The 21,654-nt window shown below is 38.9% G+C and overlaps 1 protein-coding gene across 6 annotated transcripts in view; it reads right to left on the bottom strand.

Moving 5' to 3' along the window:
- Positions 1 to 21,654, bottom strand: part of lyst (lysosomal trafficking regulator) — a 344,523-nt gene that overhangs the window by 35,166 nt on the left and 287,703 nt on the right. For all 6 annotated transcript variants that reach the window (XM_069885166.1, XM_069885165.1, XM_069885164.1 and 3 more), the window contains 5 exons: positions 11,612 to 11,856; positions 11,250 to 11,316; positions 7,846 to 8,002; positions 6,036 to 6,176; positions 1,455 to 1,672 (listed from right to left, as the gene is read on the bottom strand). In XM_069885166.1, the coding sequence (XP_069741267.1) occupies positions 1,455 to 1,672; positions 6,036 to 6,176; positions 7,846 to 8,002; positions 11,250 to 11,316; positions 11,612 to 11,856 (828 nt within the window). The remainder of the gene's footprint in view (positions 1 to 1,454; positions 1,673 to 6,035; positions 6,177 to 7,845; positions 8,003 to 11,249; positions 11,317 to 11,611; positions 11,857 to 21,654) is intronic.

Below are 21,654 nucleotides of genomic sequence, written 5' to 3' on the forward strand. Positions count from 1 at the left end.
ATGCACAGTTAACCTTGCTACACCTTTAAAGCAGCGAGGATGTTGGCTTCTTCAATGCACCGCTGACCTTAACCTGTGTGTACCTGCAGCATTTGCATACCCAGGAACAGTCACCCTGTCCTTAGAGTCCTTGAAACCTGAGGGTGCTTTTTCATCTGTGGTTGTTAATGTCTTTCTAGGAAGGGTCACCAGTAGAGAGCGGTCTCATCTGCATTTTAAATTTGCTCTGGGCTAAGGTTTTGATCAGGTATCATTTCGGCAAATTCATCAAATGTAATGTTCATCGGCATCATAATCTGCAAAAGCTTTTTCACCACAAATTTTAAGATATTTGATACCATGACACTTCTTAATTTTTTGCAGCCAACCATGTGAATATTCACATTTACCCTCAAGGTTCAGTTCTTTATGGAATTTTCAAGCTTGTTTCATTACAAGCAGTCCAGTCAATGGCATGCTTTCACTTCATCGTTGCACCCATTCAGTAAGCACTCGGTCAATATCTACATTTTTTCCCTACTTTTTCTTTTATTCATCAGTTTGTGGTCATCTGTAAAACTTCAACAACTGTTTTTTCTGTTTCCTCAAATCATATATGGTGGACATTCAACACCATCATTTTCCATTAGACAATGCATAGATACACCACTCTCAAGCTTCCGGAATAATGGCACCTTCTGCGCAATCGATAATGGAAGATGCTTCCTTTTCTGTATCTCACTGCTACCCATAGGGGACTCTGCAGCTTTCTTTGGCATGTTCATAGGCTTCACAGAGGCTTCTGACTGGTAGTGTCGACTGGGAGGGCAGGTGGTGATGATGCTCAACAGGGAGAGGATCTTATTGCAGATTAACGATTGCGCTAATCAGCCATGGTGTCTGACAGGGGGGTGGCTCTTATAAAGAGATTATCACACTTGTGCCATGAAGGGCCATTTATTAAGTGATGATACCGCAAATTATCAATGTGGAATGTGATGGGATACACAGGAGTTGAGCGAGGGTCATGTTTGGCGCCAAACTCCATATTTGATGAGCAGATGTCATCCACCGAAGTGCTGGTTTTCGGAGGTTGCCGGTTTTTGGAAATCCGAATAAAAGGTTTGGCACCTGTATTGGATTACATCTTACCTTTTTTTAAAAAAAAGGTGCTTGCATGTTATGCAAAAATAGAGATTAGGAAAAAGTAGTCAATCATCGAAACACAGAGTATTTCCCTCCCAGCATCCAGGGAGAAAAGATGTTTCCCACCACAAAACACTCACACAACACCAACTTTAAACCAATCAGTTCCATTTTACATACATTTTTTTAAAAATTCAGATATTTTTTTCTTTATTGCAATACTCAACAAAAAAATACAGCACTGAACTATTTTCTGCACTGAAAAATTGCTAGAAGCCTTGGAGACAATTCATACAGGAACTCTAAGAATTGAATAGATAGAGACTTACTGCAGGATGAAAGACATTGATAGCATAAACTGCAGTTTTCCCCTTTTGTTTGTTTCCAAATACCAAGTCGATCCAATTGCAAATAGTTTGTGAAACATAGTCCGACTCCAAGGCTTGACGGTGAATCAAGATGAAGAGTCTGGGGTCATTGCGAGCCCAAGGTGGAAGGTTTACATGATTCACTCTATCTCCATTCTGTCGCATTCCAAAGTCAAAACCTATGTAAAAATGCGTCAAGTTTACACTGATATAAAGAATTAATTCAATGACTTGATCACTGTTACCATACAGTCTAGGTGATCAATTAACATTCTGTTAATATAAGTAAAACATGAACGTCTGCAGACACCATGGTTGAAGTAAAAACATAATGCTGGAGAAACTCAGCTGGTCAGTGTATTTTATGTAGCAAAGATAAAGATACAGAATCAACATTTCAGGCTTGAACCCTTCAACAAGGTATGAAAAAATATCAGCAGGCGCCCGAGCAAAATGGTCGGGGAGGAGGGGCAAGAGCACTGTCCCAAAGGCAGGACGTAATAGGCAGATAAGGGAGAGAGGGCACAACAGCAAGGGAGGAGGAATGGCTCTGTGAGTGGAGAGGGAAGTAGGTGGAGACCTGGATTTAAGACAAATGGAAAGGGAAGGAGAACGGCGAGTAGGCTAGCAGAAACCAAAGTAGATGTTAATTCCATCCGGGTGGAGAGTGCCCAGATGGAGCTCCTACAATGTATGGGTGGTCTTGGTGGTATAGGACATGAGGCCATGGATAAGCATGTGAACATGGGAGTGGAGCACCGGCTGCGCACTTGTCAGAACTCCTGAAGCCTCAGCCACCAACTCTAGCCGGTGTCCCACCCGTGGATGGACCTCCCGCTGCTCTGGACACAGACTTCAGCTTGGGCTTCGGCCACCCACCCTCTGGAGCTCTCAACGTCTTGGTTGTTGACTCCAACTCAGGCCTCGGCCACCCACCTAACAGAGCTCCTGAGGCCTCATCTATGTACTTACTTCAGCCTGGGACCCAGTTACCTACCCTCCAAAGCTCCTGACTCTTCAGCTGCCAACACTCACCCGGGCCCTGGTCACCCTTGGGCCACAGCTTCCAACACTGACTCTCATGTGGGTCCCAATGACGCAGACACTTGCTGCAATCCCGATCTCGGTGCTCATCATCCCCCATACCTTATCCTCACCACCCCCCTGCACCTCTCCTTACTCTACTCTGAGCTCCCCACTTATTCCCACCCCCAAACCTCAGACACTTTCATCTCCCCCTCAACTCTCCTTTGACCCCCCACCCTCTAACTCTCCCCTCTGATCTCCCCTACCCCCACATTCCCCATCTGATCTCCCCAACCCTCCACTTCCCCTACCCTCCCTCTCCCCAATGACCTCCCTAGCCTCCTCCTCCCTCCTGTGACCTCTCCAACACTCCACCTCCACCCTCTGACCTCCCCAACCCTCGAGCTATCCTTGACTTCCCTTACCTTCCATCTCCACCCTCTGACCTCCCTAATCTCCTCTACACTGATTCCCACTTTGACCCCTGCTCAGTCTTTACATCCCCTCTGACCTTCCACTCTCTGAGACAACGTGCTTGGTCCTCAGTAGAGGCTTTATCTTTGACCCCTTCCGCCCACACCTTAATGAGTTCCGCATGATATGATGCTGTACGCTTCTCCCATTGCCTGTGTCTCCTGGCCTTCCATGACTGCCACTCTCCCCCCACCTACCCAAGACCCCTTCTCCCACCTTAAGCCTTCTTCCTTCTGGCCAGCTGCCCACTCTGGATCTTTTTATTTCCAATTGCTGCTGAGACCATCAACTGTCTCAACTGCACCACTCCCTTCTCTTATTCTAATCTCACCTCCTTCAAATGCTCTCCCCTCACCCCTCTCTGCATCAATCCCAACCTCACTATCAAACCTGCTGAGGCCAGACAACAGCTCTCAGAAACCTCCCCCTACCTAGCCCTTCTACAGGTTTCCACCACAGCACATTAAGCAACTGTCTCCATCACCATCACCAAACTCATCACTTCTGGTTGCCTCCTTCTAATCTCATTGTTTCTCAACCCTGCAATACCCGGTTCTACCTCTTACCAAAGAGACAAAACCCAATTATCCAGGTTGACTCATTGTTTCTACTTGCTCTAGTATTGTTTTATCTTGAATCCATCTTTTCTTCCTTGGTTCAATACCTCCCCACCTATATGAACAATGCCTCACTAACTTGCAATTCCCTGAACTTGTCCACCTTAATTTTACTATGGATGTCCAATCCCTTTACATCACCATCCTCCAGATAGAAAGTTTAAAAAGCCCTTTGTTTCTTTTTTGACAAGAGACATAACCAGGATTCCCCTTGTTCTCTCTCACCTACCACCCCACTAGCTTCTGCATCAAACTCATTATCCTCCGTAATTTCTGCCTCCTACAACAGGATCCCACAATTGGACATATCTTCCCCTCTCCTCCCTGGCTTCCTTAGGGACCATTCCCTTCATAACTCCCTCGTCCACTCATCCCTCCCCACCAATCGACCCCCCCCCCACACTTTCCCCTGGGGCCACAGGAAATGCCACATTTGCGCCTACACCTCCTCTCTCACCACCATATGGGGCCCCAAATGGGCCTTTCAAGTAAAGCAACACTTCACTTGAATATAGGTGGGAATTCTCTACTGCATCTGGTGGTCCCTTTGTGGCTTTCTCTACATCAGAGAGACTGGGTGCAGTTTGGGAGATTGCTTTGCTGAGCATCTTCGATTTGTGCTCATCAGTGACAGGGATCTCCCATTGGCCAACCACTTAAATTCCACACCCCACTCCCATGCTCACATGTCTGTTCATGGCCTCATGCACTATCCCACCACTGGGGGAACACTTGATTTTCCAAAAAGGCACTCTCCAACCGGATGCCATTAACATCGACTTCTTTGGTTTATGCTAGCCTATTCTCCATTCTCCCTCCCTTAACCTCTGTCTTCCAGTACTTCACCCCCTTCCCTCTCCATTCACCAGAACCATCCCTCCTCCCCCTGCTTGCTGGGAATATTTGAATGGGGAGAACATTCAAAATCTGAATTTCAAAGAGACTTGGGAGTCCTCGTGAAGGTACTCAAAGGTTAACCACAAGGTTGAATCAGTAGTGAAGAAGGCAAATGCAATGTTGGCATTCATATCTAGAGGAATAGGATACAAGAGAGGGATGTGATGTTGAGGCTTTATAAGGCACTGGCGAGGCCTCAGTTGGAGTACAGGGTGTAGTTTTAGGCTCCTTATTTAAGAAATAATGTGCTGGCATTGGAGAGGGTTCAAAGAAGCTTCACAAGAATGATTCTTGGAATGAAGGGATTAGCACAAGAGGAACACTGGATGGCTCTTGGACTGTTCTCCTTAGAGTTCAGAAGAATGAGGGAGGACCTCATTGAAGCATCTCAGATGCTCAAAGGCCTGGAAAAAGTAGATGTGGCAAAGTTATGTTCCATGGTAAGGGAGTTAAGAACAAGAGGCCACAACTTCAGCATTGAAGGGCACCATTTAAAAGAGATGCGGAGGAATTTTTTTGCCAGATAGTGGTAAATCTCTGGAATTAGCTACTCAAGCAGCTGTAGAGCCAAGGCCATAGGGTACACCCTATGGCATAGATTGATAGATATCTGAATAGTCAGGGAATCAAAGGTTATGGGGAGAAGGCAGGGGATGGGGCTGTGGGAGAATATGGAATAGTGGAGTGGCCTCAATTGGCCAAATGACCTATTTCTGCTCTGTTATTTTATGGTGTTAACACTAGCAATTTCTTTCTCACTAAAGATGAAGTACAGCCATCAATAATATGGTGATGCAGAATGGGCATGGACAAAGGGGTTTCTGGAAGAGGCAGTGGAGGTAGGGAGGAGCAAGGCCATGGAAGGATTTAAAAAAAATGATAATTTGAGAACTTGTATGTTAGCAGACCAAGAGCTTAGAGAAAGATTGGTCATAGGTGAGGGGGAGTTGGCACACTTTTCAACAGAAATAGCAGGCATGGAGCATTAAACCAAACAAAAATGTATCGCTAGAAACACTCTTGCAGATTCATTGAGCAATGCTTCTCGCCCATGCCAGTCATACCATTAATACCAGAACAGATTTAGATAGCGCGCACCAGATTTTCTTGTTTCTGAAATGTGCCTACGTAATTTTGGTTTGTTGACCGTGCTGAATATATAGTCTTATCGTGGATGGCAGAGTTAGTTTAGCGATAAGTGCAACACTATTACAGTGCCAGCCAGCAATCCACATTCCAATATAGTCCTGTCTGGAAGAGTTTGTATGTTCTCTATGTTCTCCCCGTGACCTGTATGGGTTTTCTCCCGCCTCCAAAACTGCATGGGGTTTGTAGGTTAATTGGCGTATTTGGGCGGCAAGGGCTCGTTGGCCGGAAAGACCTGTTACCATGCTGTATGTTTAAATGATTTGAATTTCAAAAACAAAATAACTTTAAAATCAACGTGATAAAGGACAATAAAGTATTTCTTTTTGACACATGGCATAAAAAGTAAACAGATCATGAAATATTTATTTATAGTACACACCTTCTCTATTGACTAAAAACTCTGGAAGATAAAAGAATTCTGGAATGAGTTCCTTCACATCAGTCATTGATTCATACGAGGAAAGGCGCCAAGTTGTATTCATAGAGTGAAATGTTCGATCAGGGATATCAAAACTTTGATCTAGGCAGAAGAAATACAACTCACAGTTAATATTACAATATAAACATATTTCAACAATAGGCTTTTAAAAATCTTTTGCTTCCTGGGGCTTGGCAATAAATATTCATGCAAAGTGCATGAGAATCAGACAACGCTGGAAACTATTCAGCCAAACTGCAGCATCTCTGAAATATATCCAATTGGTCCTGTTCTCTTCATGTTACCAGGATAGGTGGGCTTGAATTTTAAAAAGAGGCTGTTTAGGCTGGGACTTTTCTCTCTGAAGAACAGGAGACAAAAGAAGGACCGAAGGGGTTTATAAAATCATGAGGGGCATAGATAAGGTAACAAGTCATTGACTTTTTCCCAGGATAGGGAACCTAAAACTAAAGGACATGAATTTAAAGTGAGAGGGGCAAGTTTTAAAAGGGACTTGAGGGCACTTTCTTCCACAGTGTCATGGGTATATGGAACAAGTTGCCAGAGGAAGTGGTAGATGCAGGGATAACTGCAAAGGTATATGGATAGAAAGATTTGGAGGGATATGAACTGAACACAGGCAAATGGGACTAGCTTGGCCTGAGTGGTCAAGATGGGACAAAGTGCCTGCTTCTGTGCAGCAGAGCTCTATGACTCCCTCCACTGTACACTAAATACTTTTCTTTTTTGTTTGTTAATATTGAGTTTGCTTCCAGCCCCACTCAAGTCTATGTATTCCATACTACAAAAATTTGCTGCAATCATTCAACAATCTTAATAAGTCAACTAGCTACCTCAAAGAATTGTGTACATATCTTGTTCCTATATCCCTGTTAAAGTCGAATCATTTAGTTTGTTTCACCTCTTAATGTTTCTTCAAATAAGAATGATTACAGAACAAATTCTAGTAGTCAAGTTATTGTCATCTGATTGTACAAGAACAACCCAATGACACAGTGATCTCCAGTCCTCAGTGCAAGACATGTACAGAACCAGACATAACACACATACAAATAATACGTATGCAGTATCTATAAAAATAAATAAATATAGTCTTGTACAATGAGAGTCTCAGATGGTTAGTGTGAGCAGTTCCTTTGGTCTATCCCCCAGATAAAAAGTATTCACTTAGAAAATCTTTGCTACAATGAGGGTTTTATTTAACTCTAAATGTCATTTAATAAATGAAAGGCATGGAACACATTTGGATTCTGTCTTTCAAAATTGGGACAGTGAGAAGTGGTAATACTGAATACTCTTTTCAACTGGGATTAATGTGAAGGAGACTGAAATAAACAAGATATTTAAAATGGCGAGCACTTGAACACCTCTGCTCTTCCACCTGTTAACAACAGCCTCAAATAATTGACTTTAATTTTTTCCAGAAGCGCTTCAGCTTTATCATTACTGAGAGGAGACTGACCAACTTTTAACTTTTAGTATCATAGTATTGGTATCTCTTGCAAAAGGTTTAGGGCCTTCTGTCTTACTGTTATGAAAATATTCTCATTAAGAAGGTTTCTTTAGGAACTTATGCCATCTTTTTAAGTGGGTGAGTGGTATGGTGAGACACCTGTATTGAATGGATTCATGATTATACAGAGCCATTCTGATGAAACTTAATATCCTACAAAACACTTTGCTTGCACCTCTTCCATTATCATAAACTAATTTTGCAGATTGATGAAAAGGATTATTCAAAGAATCTTACCCTGATAAGCCAGAAACATCTTGGTGAATGGTGGCATCCTGACTAAAAAGTGCAGGACTGTCCCACTGTTTGAATAATGAGACCCATAGTGATATGGCTGGACTGGTGGCATTGGATCATCTTCTTGAGCCCCCTTTCGATATTCTTCCTCCAGGTACTGACAGGAAAAAAAAATTATTTGCTTAACTACTACTCCTGACACCACGTCATGATTGAGGCAGTTGGCAACCTACTGCAGGAGCCCATGAATTGAGAAGAAATTGGTAAGAAATTCTAGCTTAGTGTATGACATACTAGTTAAGGTATCACCTGAAACTGGCAACCAGGTTATTTCAGAAAATTTTTCAGAGATGGTAAGGGATTTAACTGACTACATTATGAATCGCGTATCATCTCCAGAGCTGAAAGAAAATGCAACCAGCAATCTCAACAACAAAAAAAACCCATATAATATATCATTCAATATAGAGCCATCTGGTTGCTTCTGGCCTGAGCAAGTTGGTTCCATGAATCTCCCACTGGCTTAATTTAGCCCTTCACTAGCTCACTGGTCAAATTACCTTCCTCTTCTTCCCTCAAAAGTGGCTTTGCATTGTAATTGTTAACAACTCATCAATACATTATTTAAAAAAGTGACAGAACAATTGTCATTTGCTCTGAGCCAGCTTTTGGAAGTAGGTGCAGCTGATGATAGATTCACCTGGTATGGTTCCATTTGAAAGCACTCAAACTGGGCAGCACGGTTAGCACAACACCATTACAGTGCCAGTGAATTAGGTTCAAATCTGGCACTTGTCTGTAAGGTGTTTCTAGTTCTTCCAAAGACCTGTCTGGGTTTTTCCTGAGTGCTCCGGTTTCCTCCCACCCCCCAAAATTTAGTTAGGTGAAATTGCGGCATAGGGTTCAATTGCTGGAATCAGCTTCTACCATGTTGTAAATAAAACAAATTTTATTGTTTTTAATTTAAAAAAATTAAAATGAGTTAACCTTTCAATGTTTACAATTTACCTGGATTATTTTATGCTATAACATAAATGATTTATAATTTCATTTACAATATAATTTAAGATCCTGAACTGGCTTCTATTCCAGTATTCAGTGCCCTCCATAATGGTTGGGAGAAAGACACTTGCTTCCTTTATTTGCCCTGGTGCTCCACAGTTTAAAATCAAATCATTCACATGTAATTAAAGTGCACATTTCAGATTTTATTCATGGTTATTTGTATACATTTTGGTTTGACCATGTAGAAATTACAGCACTTTTTATACATAGTCCACTCATTTCAGGACACCATGATGTTTGGGACATTTGGCTTCATAGGTGTTTGTGAGTACTCGGGTATGTTTAATTGCTTCATTGGTGCAAGTATAAGAGAGCTAGGTTTGCTTCTAAGCTTTTGATCACCTTTGGATTTGGGAATGTTTCTTCATTATGGTAAGAATTTTCCCGTCATCAGTAGTTAAGGTCTTCCTTGGAATACCAGTCCATTTGCGATTACTGATTTCACCAGTACACTCTTTTTTCTTAATGATGTTCTAACCTATTGATTTTGGTAATCTTGATTTTGGATGATGTCTCTTACAGTTTTAATCATGTTTTTCAGCCTCATAACGGCTTCTTTGAACACAACTCTGTTCCTTGTGTTGAAAAACAGCAACTACAGACTCCAAAGACGATCAAAAGCTGAGAAGCAAGCCGAGCTCACTTATACCTGTTCTTTCTTTGGCTTAGCTTCGCGGACAAAGATTTATGGAGGGGTATGTACCAATGAAGCAATTAAACATAATGAATAATCACAAACACCTATGAAGCCAAATGTCCCAAACATTATGGTGTCCTGAAATGAGGGGACTATGTATAAAAAGTGCAGTCATTTCTATTTGGTCAAACCAAAATGTATACAAATAACCTTGAATAAAATCTGGAATGTGCACTTTAATTACATGTGAATTGTTTAATTTTAAATTCAAAACTGTGGCGCACAGGGGAAAATAAAGGAAAAAGGTATCTTTATCCCAAACATTATGGAGAGCACTGTATAGATGACATAGAGAAGATTTGGATCCCAATGTACAACACACTACTGTGCTGGCTTCTCGATCTTGTCCTCTATATTCAAGTCCAGCCTAATAATAATAATGAGCAATCTCTTTCATTCCATGTGCCTCCCTTTTTATATCCCTGCCTATGAACTCTTCTTAATTTTCCTGCCATCGACTAGTTGCAATTTTATCTACTAGCAAATAATCTACTGGAAAAATGGGCTCAAAAATAGCAGATGGAATTTAATGCAGACAAATATGAAGTGTTGCATTTTGGCAAATGGTAGGGCACTAAGGAGTGCAGAAAAACAGAGGGATCTGTGAATACAGATAGATCATTCCCTGAAAGTGATGTCAGAGGTAAAGAGAGCTTTGGCATATTGGCCTTCATAAATCAAAGTATTGAATATAGGAGTTGGAATTTTATGGTAAAGTTGTATAAGATTTTGGTGAGGCCAAATATGGAGTATTGGGTGCAGTTTTGGGTCACCTAACTACAGGAAAGATATCAGTAAGAAAGAAAGAGTACAGAGAAGATTTACTAGGATGTTGCCTGGACTTCAGAACTGAATTACAGGGAAAGATTAAACAGGTTACGACTTTATTCCCTGGAGTGTAGAAGAAGGAAAGGTTTAATTTAAAATTATGAGAGGGATAGACAGAGTAAACGTAGACAGGCTTTTTCTACTGACAGTAAGTGAGATACAAACCAGAGGACATGGGTTAAGGGTGAAAGGGGAAAAGGTTAGGGGGATCATGAGGGGGCACTTCTTCACACAGAGAGTGGTGTGAGTGGTGAATGCAGGCTCAATTTTAACATTGAAGAAGAATTTGGACAGGTACATGGATGGGAGAGGGATGGGAGGGCTATGGACTGGGTGCAAGTCAGTTGGACAAACTAGAAGGGTCGAGGGGGTCTGTTTCTGTGCTGTGATGTTCTATGGTTCTAAATATTTGAGATGAGGAAGGAAACTGAAGCATCTGGAGGAAACCCACATACTCATGGAGGGAATATGTAAACTCCACACAGAGTGCACCAGGCCTTAGGAATAAACCTGCATTCCCACTGACTGCTACACCACCCCAGCTGATGAAAGGATCTTGTGTCAGAGAGGTTATGGGTTATGTGGGTGGGTGAATCTCAGCTTAATAAATGAGGGAAATATCCTCCAGTTGAAGGATACTATTATCATGGTACAGTTCAGAAAATTGAATGGCCCTAACAGAGCTGTAAATTAACTAAAACATCACTTTTCATCATCCTATTGATGAGCCTACAGATTCATATATTAAAGTAACTTAAAATATTAATTTTATGTATAATAAATGTGAAAATAAATTTGTATGTTATCCTCCAACCTTATAGTTGTCCACGTAGCGATCTTCCTTTTCTTTGGACTGGACAGCAATAGGTTTCAAAAGGTTTCTGAAATGATCATAACAAATTCCATTCATCAAAAAAAGTCCAGAAAAAATTAATATCTTAAAATATGCATCAGATAATACCCTATATATTTATAAATATATATTTTTATTTAAAAAAAATATTTTTTTCAATTTCATGATATTAGGTTGGTTTAATTTGGATACAATCCATCAAGGATTACCCCCCCGGTCAGTGTTACAAATAGGAATGGAAAGAAGACAGCAACACAGACATTCAGATTTGAGAAAATGAAACGTGACTCTTCTTTTGAAAACCATCTGAATACAAAAGTTACCTGTAAATGGCAGGCTCACTCAAGTCAACTGTTTCACTGCAATAGTCACTCAGCACGAAAGGAAAAACAGGATATTGCATGAGATCATTGAAAGAGCGTCCAGCATGTTTGTTCAAATGGGTTAAATACTCAAAATTGGTTATCTGTCCCGAGCACCATAAATGAGTCAGAGCTGTAATGTTTCCATATTCTAATAAATTTGGGAGTCTGGACGACAGGATGTTGTGATGTACATTGTCCCGAACCTAAATGGTAAAAGATTTAACTTCGTAAACAAACAATACTTTTGTGACAATATGCAACAATTAATGACAGTATCTGAAAGTCAATCAATATTAGGATACATCTGATTTATAAACACCTCTTCCAAAATTCAGATGAAGTACTAAAAGTTTCAGCAGTCTTTTGGAAAAGATTTTGATATAACTCACAATAAAAATACCATGCTAAAGAGAATAGCGCCCTTTGTATGAAAACTATGGTGAAAATAGACCTCATGGAAGTAAGGGGCAGTAAAGTTAATTGGATAATTCTTGCCAATAGCTGGCACAAACACAGTAAGCTGACAACCACTTTCTGTGCCATAAATCTCCATGGTTCAATTACACATTTTTGGAATGTGTATCTCTGTGACACAAGCTGGAAGGGCATAATAAGTATACACTGTCATCTGGAAAAGCTTGAAATGAAGATTTTCAGTAAGCACAATGTTAAGGATGGATAAAGAATTAAAAAAACTGATTCCTACCCAACTTCAAAAACCAGAATTTTGCAAATTTATTAGACTAGATAAAGCTATTCTGTGAGATAAACTGTCCCTCTGCTTCCAATAGTTTTATTTTATGGGACATGTTAAAAGCATAGCTTAGGGGACAGATAATCTCATATACAAAAAGTATTAAGAAGAAATACATCGGCAGACATAGAAGGAGTGGAAACAGAAATTTTGAAATAAAAAAAGGAGTTCCAGCAGTCTGGCTGGAAAGGTTAAAACTTTGTGTTTTTGATTCTTAGTTAATTTTGTGCCTGTCTATTGTTTGTCGTGTTACAATACTATGATGTAATATGTCATAATATCTACCCAGGCTAACAGCATGCCTCTCATTCTACAAGATGTGAAGGAAGCATGAGCACAAGAAATTTTTCTTTGAATTTGTGTATCCCTTTAAAAGCTTTTTGTATCTCTATCATACAGTAAATGCTTTGTTATTCACCGTTATGAAAGACTATGCAAAATGTTTATCCGTTTTATCAACGAATGAAAACTACATAAAGTATCAGGCACAGAGTTTGATTTGTTGGATTAAAGATATCTAAATTCGGAATATCGCAGCTCATGCTTTAGAACAGGGGTTCCCAACCTGGGGTACATATACTCCCAGTGGTATATTTGCACTTTTCGGGGGTACATTAGGTCTAACAGAATAACCACTACTCAATACATGGTGTTGTAATCTGCAGTCAGATTGCACAATGTCATTTTTTTTAAATCCTTAATTTTTAGGGGTACACAGGAACCTATAAAAATGCCCAAGGGGTACAGAGGAACAAAAAGGTTGGGAACCCCTGCTTTGGAAGATGATACTTTGAAATTAGGATATATTAGAATAAGGAAAGTGTCGTGTATACTGGTTCCAAGGAAGTATATAAAGTGCATGTAAACAAAAAACTCAAGTATAATACATTACACACAAAAAATTGAAAAAAAATTCTAAGAACTAAACAAAAATATTATGAACTGGGAGAGAAAGCATATAAAGTCTTGTCCTGGCAATTGAAAGCAGAGGAAAGTTCGAGAACAATTCATTCAATTCAGACTGAAGTTAGCTCAGTCTCATATAATTCAACAGAAATTAATGACACATTGAAACGGTCCTATACAAATTTATATAAATCAGAATCTCCAGAAGACCTGACCAAGATTGTGATTTTTTTTTATCCACTGTTGAACTCCCCAAACTTGACCAAGAAGATCAAGCAAATCTGGACCTCTCCTTTACCCCAAAAGGCTCACTACAGTTCAATAAATTTCCTGCCAGAATTTAATCGAGAATTTAAGGAATTAATTATACCCCTCATCATGGATATAATTGATTTAGCATATAAAATTCAAACTCTCCCTGAATCATTTTCTACTGCCATAATTCATAAAAAAACAGAGGCCCATTAAAATGCTCTTCATGTCACCCCATTTCATTAGTTAACTCAGATTATAAATTGATTTCCAAGGCCCTGGTTAACAGGCTTGATCAATACTTGCTGAAATTAATAAATCCAGACCAGAGAGACTTTATTTTGAAATGTTGATCAGCCAACAATCTATGTAGGCTCTTTAATATTATCCATTAAGAAAAGTCTCAGGCTGTGGCTCTGGATGCTGAGAAAGCCTTTGACAGGCTGGAATGGCCAATTTGCTTAGAGTCTTAGCCAAGCTTGGGTTTGGACAGCAGTTTATTAACTGAGTTAAAACTCTTTATCACAGACCCAAAGCCAGGGTCACCACTAAAGGACAACATTCCCTTTGAGCAGGTCGAGTCAACAGCGTTGTCCCTTATCTCTAGAACTTTTTATCTTAGCTATTGATCCTTAGCAGACTCAGAGATAAAGGGTATTAAGGTGGGTCAGAGAAATCACAAAATTAAACTTATGGTAGATGATGTTATCCTGTAAACGGATCTGGTTAATTCTCTTACTAAATTACAGACTTTATTAAAAGCTTACAGCGAAGTTTCAGGATACAAAGTAAACTGGGAAAAGTGAAATTATCCCACCAACAAATTTTCATCAGATTGAGTACCAGCAAACAACCCCATTCATTAAATACCTTGGAATAAAGTTAGATAATGATCTTCAGAATTTATATTAACTTAATTAAGGGTAAGGAGGAAGAGGATTTCTTAGAATGCATGTGGGATTGTTTTCTAAATCAGCATGTTGAGGAAGTGATGAGGGAACAAGCTATTCTAGACTGGGTACTGAGTAATGAAGAACCCCTTGGGCAAGAGTGACCACAATATGGTGGAATTCTTCATTAGAATAGAGATGATTCAGAAACAAAGGTTCTGAACTTGAAGAGGGGTATTGATAGTATGAGATGTGAATTGGCTAAAATAGATTGGCAAATGGTACTTAAAGGACTAACGGTAGTAATGCAATGGCAATCATTTAAGGATAGATTAGAGCAAGTACAACAAATGTACATTCCAGTTTGGAAAAAGGATAAATCAAGGAGGGTAGCACATCCATGGCTAACGAGGGAAATCAGAGAGAGAGATTCAAATCCAAAGAAGCAGCATATAAATTTGTCAAAAAAAAAAATTCCTGATGATTGGGAGAAATTCAGTTCTGCAGAAGAGGACCAAAGGATTAATTAGGAAAGGTAAAAGAGATTATGAGAGGAAGCTGGCAGGGGTCATAAAAAATTACTGTAAAAGTTTTTATAGATATGTTAAGAGAAAGGTTGGTTAAGACAAATGTGGGTCAGTTGTGGACAGAAACGTGTGAGTTAATCATGGGGAACAAGGGTATGGCAAACTGTCTGAATGACTACTTTAGTTCTGACTTCACCAATGAAGACATAACTAATCTTCAGGAAATTGTTGAGGATCGGAGATCTAATGTGCGGGAGGGTATAAAGGAAATAATTGTAAGTCGAGAGGTTGTATTAGTTAAATTGCAGAGATTAAAGGTGGATAAATCCCCAGGGCCAGAAGGTCTGCATCCAAGAGTGCTGAAGGAAATAGCCCAGGAACTAGTGGATACATTAGTGATAATATTTCAAACCTCCTTAGATACTGAATTAGTTCCTGAGGATTGGAGGGTGGCCAACATAACCCCACTCTTTAAGAAGGAAGGGAGAGAGAAACTGGGAAACTACAGACCAGTTAACCTGACATCGGTCATAGGGAAGATGCTAGAATCAATTATTAAAGATGCAATCACAGTACATCTGAAGAGTAGTGGTATCATTAGACAGAGTCAGCATGGTTTTGTGAAGGGAAAATCATGTCTGATGAATCTAATAGAGTTTTTTGAGGATATAAACAGTAGAGTGGATAGGGGGGAATCAGTGGATGTGGTATATCTGGACTTTAGGCATTTGATAAGGTTTCATGTAGAAGACTAGTACAAACTTAAAAAGCATGATATAGGAGGTATGGTATTAATGTGATAGAGAATTGGTTGATGGACAGGAAGCAAAGAGTAGGTATAAATGGGTTCTTTTTGGAATGGCAGCCAGTGACTAGTGGGGTACTGCAGGGGCTGTGCTGGGGCCACAGTTGTTTGCAATATATATCAACGACTTAGATGTGGGAATAGATAGCAATATCTCAAAATTTTCAGACAACATTAAGTTGGGTAGCGGGGTTGGCTGTGTTGAGGACTCTAGGAGGGTGCAGCGTGATTTGGACAAGTTAGGCCAAGACGTGGAAGATGCAATATAATGTGGATAAATGCAAGGTTATCCATTTTGGAGGTAAGAACATGAAAAAGGACTATTATCTAAATGGTATCTGTTTAGGAAAAGGAGTGCTGCTGTGGATCAGTTGTTGAAAGAGGACGTGGACGTGCAGCAGGCGGTGAGGAAGGTGAATGCTATGTTGGCGTTCATAGTGAGAGGATTTGAGTACAGAGATCCTGCTGCAGCTGTACAGGGCCTTGGTGAGACCACATCTGGAGTATTGCATGCAGTTTTGGTCGCCTTATCTGAGGAAGGATATCCTCACCATGGAGGGGGTGCAGAGAAGATTCACTAAAATGATACCAGAGATGGAAGGACTTGCATACTCTCTGGAATTTAGAAGAATGAGGGGGGATCATATAGAAACATATAAAATTCTTAAGGGATTAGACAGACTAGACGCAGGTAGGTTGTTTCCAATGCTGGGAAAAACCAGAACCAGCGGTCACAGTTTAAGGATAAAGGGAAAGTTTTTTAGGACTGAGATGAGGAAAAATTTCTTCTCTCAGAGGGTGGTGGTTCTGTGGAATTCTTTGTCACAGGAAGTAGTTGAGGCCGGTTCCTTGTCAATATTTATGAGTAGGTTAGATTTGGCCCTTGTGGCTAAGGGGATCAAGGGGTATGGGGAGAAGGCAGGAACCGGGTACTGATCAGCCATGATCATATTGAATGGTGGTGTAGGCTTGAAGGGCCAAATGGCCTACTCCTGCACCTATTTTTCTATGTTTATACTTAGTAAAATTGAATATTTGAGTAGGTGGGTGAACTTTCTCATTACTCTAATTGGCAGAGTCAACTGTGTGAAAATGAATATATTGCCAAGATTGCAGTATCTTTTCCTGTCCTTGCCCATTCCACTGCCCCAAACCTTTTTTAAAACCCTTAATAAGCATGTTGGGCAGTTTATATGGAATTGTAAAGTACCCAGAGTATCCATGGAAAAGTTAACATGGGATTATAGATTAGGAGGCATCCAGTTGGCTAGTTCCAAAAAATATTATTTGGTGGGCCAAATGAGATTTATTTCTTAATTTTGTGAGGGTGATGATGCCCCCTCCTGGGTACAAATTGGATTTCACTCCCTAAAAGAGAAAGTACATAATGATTTTTATTTATAAATGGAATTCCAGAAATATATCCATCAAGACAGACAACCCCATTTTAAAATACTTGGTTAAAATATGAGGTAAGACCTGTGGAGGCTCTAGACTGAAAAGGGAATTATCACTGAAAACACCTTTAAGGCAAAATGAACTTATACCCATGACTTTGAACAAGATTTTGAAGACTAGTGCCATAATGGGATACAACATCTGGATATTGTTATGAAAAAGGACCTTTCATGTCATTTGAACAGTTGAAGAAGAAATATGACGCCCAACAAAACATTCTTTTGTTACCTCCAGTTAAGATCCTTCCTTAGGGCCAATTTGGGCCCTGAAATGACTTTACCGGGACTCACTCAGATGGAGAAACTACTCCATGAAGGGAGTGTACATAAATTTATTTCTAGTATGTTCTTAATATTGATGAGTGAGAGCCCAAAGCCAGGCTTGCATAAATCCAGAGTGAGATGGAAGTCAGATTTAGACATAACAATTGATTAACAACTCTGGAAGTTTATTGGCTACTATTAATGCCAGGTATAGACTGGTTCATTATAATTTTCTCCATCAGCTGTACCTCACCCCACAGAAACTATAAAAATATTAACATGAGTTTTCAGAGATGTGCTTTAGAAGTGGGATAGAGGTTGGTTCTTTCTTACGCTCTACCTGGCTCTGCAAGAAGGTAAGACCTTTCTGGTATGACCTGTGTGATATCCTAACGAAAATCACAGGAGTCACCTTCCCAGTAGACCCAGATCTTTGTCTTCTGGGGAATTTTACAAATGTTAGTCAATCACTAACTAAATTCCAAATTAAATTCACACAAAATGTATTGCAGTAACATGGAAATCTGACACCCATCTCCTCATTGATAGGTGGTCTTCAGAAATGAACAGCTGTATTCCATTTGAAAAGATCACATACAGTTTTAGGAGGGGATATAACACCTTCCTAAAATTCTGGCAGTCCTATTTAGAATATATAGGCACTTGACTGGCCAAAAGACCTCTGTAAAGATTTTAACATTATGATACCATCATGTCACTTATGTGTTTCACTGTACGCATTGACAACGGGATCTTTCTGCTTCTTTATCTTTGCTTTTTTTTCTCCTCCCTGTTTAACTGGAGTTATACAGAGGGGAGGGGGGTGGAGGGATGGGTTTTCTTGACATTTTGTATGATTGTTGACTGTTAAATATATTTACAATGATAAATAAAATACTACAAAAAAATTTATAAAAACTGCTGAAAATTTCTCAGGATTGAAATGGATTTAACTTCCTCAGTTGTACAGAGAATCTCATCTTCGGTTTCCCATTTGTGATTTCTAGTCACAGAATGGAGATGATGGTATGAAATTACATTGTGCGCATTGACACAATCTGATGTCTTTATCAGATAGGAGCCAATGAAAGATACCCAAGTTTCTTTCTCATTTTGTTTTGAAGAGTTCACAATCCTGTAAAACAAATATTTCATTTCATTCCACTAAATTTTTTTTTTTTAATTTTTTATTTTTCACACCATAAATCACAATAGCCATGATATACACTTTTTCTTTTCCACACATTTACAGTGACTTTTTCTCCCTCCCCCCTCCCTCCTCCCAAGCCACCCCCCCATCCCCCCCCCCCTCTCATCCATTTTAGTTATACAATCTAGGTTGCATTAATTCAGTTAGACAATGTTGTCATTCAACAAAAATACACCAGAAATTCTACTGAGTCCATTCTTTTCTTCTCTTCTCCTTCCATCAACTTAGGTAATGTTTGTTCCCGGTAGGTTTTCGCTATTGTATTTAATGTAAGGCTCCCATACTTGTTCGAATATTTCAATATTATTTCTTAAACTATATGTTATTTTTTCTAATGGAATACATTTATTCATTTCTATATACCATTGTTGTATTTTCAAATTATCTTCCAATTTCCAGGTTGACATAATACATTTTTTTGCTACAGCTAGGGCTATCTTAACAAATCTTTTTTGTGCATCCTCCAAGTCAATTCCAAATTCTTTATTTTTTATGTTACTTAGGAGAAAGATCTCTGGATTCTTTGGTATATTGTTTTCTGTTATTTTATTTAATATCTGATTGAGATCATCCCAAAATTTTTCTACTCTCTCACATGTCCAGATTGCATGAATTGTTGTTCCCCTTTCTTTTTTACATCGAAAACATCTATCAGATACTGTTGGGTCCCATTTATTTAACTTTTGCGGTGTAATGTATAGTCTGTGTAACCAATTATATTGTATCATACGCAGCCTCGTATTTATTGTATTTCTCATCGTTCCAGAGCATAACTTCTCCCATGTTTCCTTTTTTATCTTTATATATAAATCTTGTTCCCATTTTTGTTTAGTTTTACCATTTGTTTCCTCATTTTCCTTTTCTTGCAGTTTAATATACATATTTTTTATAAATCTTTTGATTAACATTGTATCTGTAATCACATATTCAAGGTTACTTCCCTCTGGTAAACTCAAGTTGCTTCCTAATTTATCTTTCAAGTAGGATCTCAGTTGGTAATATGCCAGCGCTGTATCTCCCGTTATATTGTACTTATCTCTCATTTGTTCAAAGGATAAGAATCTACTTCCTGAAAAACAATTTTCTATTCTTTTAATCCCTTTTTTTTCCCATTTTCTAAAGGCAAGGTTGTCTATTGTAAAAGGGAGTAGCTTATTTTGCGTCAATATTAGTTTTGGTATTTGGTAATTTATTTTATTTCTTTCTACATGAATCTTCTTCCATATATTGAGGAGATGGTGTAATACTGGAGAAGTTCTATGTTGTACCAATTTTTCGTCCCATTTATATAATATGTGTTCAGGTATCTTTTCCCCTATTTTATCTAATTCTAGTCTCGTCCAGTCTGGTTTTTCCCTTGTTTGATAAAAATCTGATAGGTACCTTAATTGTGCGGCTCTATAATAATTTTTGAAGTTTGGCAATTGTAAGCCTCCTTGTTTATACCATTCTGTTAATTTGTCTAGTGCTATCCTCGGTTTCCCCCCTCTCCATAAAAATCTCCTTATTATTTTCTTTAACTCTTTGAAGAATTTTTCTGTCAGTTGTATTGGCAATGCCTGAAATAAGTATAGTATCCTTGGAAAAATGTTCATTTTAATACAGTTTATCCTTCCTATCAGTGTTAGTGGTAGCTCTTTCCAATGCTCTAAATCGTCCTGTAATTTTTTCATTAGTGGATTGTAATTGAGTTTATATAATTGGCCTAGATTTTTGTTTATTTGCACACCCAGGTATCTTATTGCCTGCGTTTGCCATCTGAATGGGGATTCCTCCTTAAATTTTGAGAAATCCGCGTTATTCATAGGCATTGCTTCACTTTTATTTACGTTTATCTTGTATCCCGACACTTCTCCATATTCCTTCAATTTCTTATATAGTTCTTTTATTGATAGTTCTGGTTCTGTTAAGTACACTATCACATCATCCGCAAACAGACTGATTTTATATTCCCTGTCTTTTATTTTTATTCCTTTTATATTATTATCTCTTCTTATCGATTCTGCTAGTGGTTCTATAGCTAGCGCAAACAATAATGGTGATAGTGGGCATCCCTGCCGCGTTGACCTGCTTAAGTTAAATTGCTTTGATACATGTCCATTTACTGTCACTTTCGCTAACGGTCCCTTATATAATGCTTTAATCCAATTAATATACTTCTCCGGTAAACTGAATTTTTGCAATACTTTGAACAAGTAATTCCATTCTACTCTGTCGAAGGCCTTCTCTGCGTCTAAAGCAACTGCTACTGCCGGTGCTTTATTTCCTTCTACTGCATGAATTAAGTTAATAAATTTACAAATATTGTCTGTTGTGCGTCTTTTTTTGATAAATCCAGTTTGGTCTAAATTTACCATTTTCGGTACCTGTTCTGCTAATCTGTTCGCTAATAGTTTAGCTATTATCTTATAATCTGTGTTTAGCAGAGATATTGGTCTATATGACGCTGGTGAGAGTGGATCTTTCCCTTGTTTTAGTATCACTGTAATTATTGCTGTTTTACATGAATCTGGTAAGTTTTGTGTCTCATCAATCTGGTTGATTACATCCAGGAGGGGCGGTATTATTAGGTCTTTAAATGTTTTGTAGAATTCTATTGGGAGTCCATCCTCTCCTGGTGTCTTATTATTTGGTAAATTTTTTATTATCTCTTGTATTTCTACTGTTCCAAATGGTTCTGTTAATTTATTTTGTTCCTCTATTTGTAGTTTTGGTAGTTCAATTTTAGTCAAAAATTCATCTATTTTCCCTTCTTTCCCTTCGTTTTCGGTTCGGTATAATTGTTCATAGAATTCTCTGAAGTTTTCCTTAATTTCTTTTGGATTATATGTAATTTGTTTGTCTTTTTTCCTTGTTGCCAATACCATTTTCTTAGTTTGCTCTGTCTTAAGCTGCCATGCTAGGATTTTGTGTGTTTTTTCCCCTAGTTCATAATA

This window comes from Narcine bancroftii, chromosome 6, assembly GCF_036971445.1.
Source record: "Narcine bancroftii isolate sNarBan1 chromosome 6, sNarBan1.hap1, whole genome shotgun sequence".
In the NCBI taxonomy this organism is placed as follows: Eukaryota; Metazoa; Chordata; class Chondrichthyes; order Torpediniformes; family Narcinidae; genus Narcine; species Narcine bancroftii.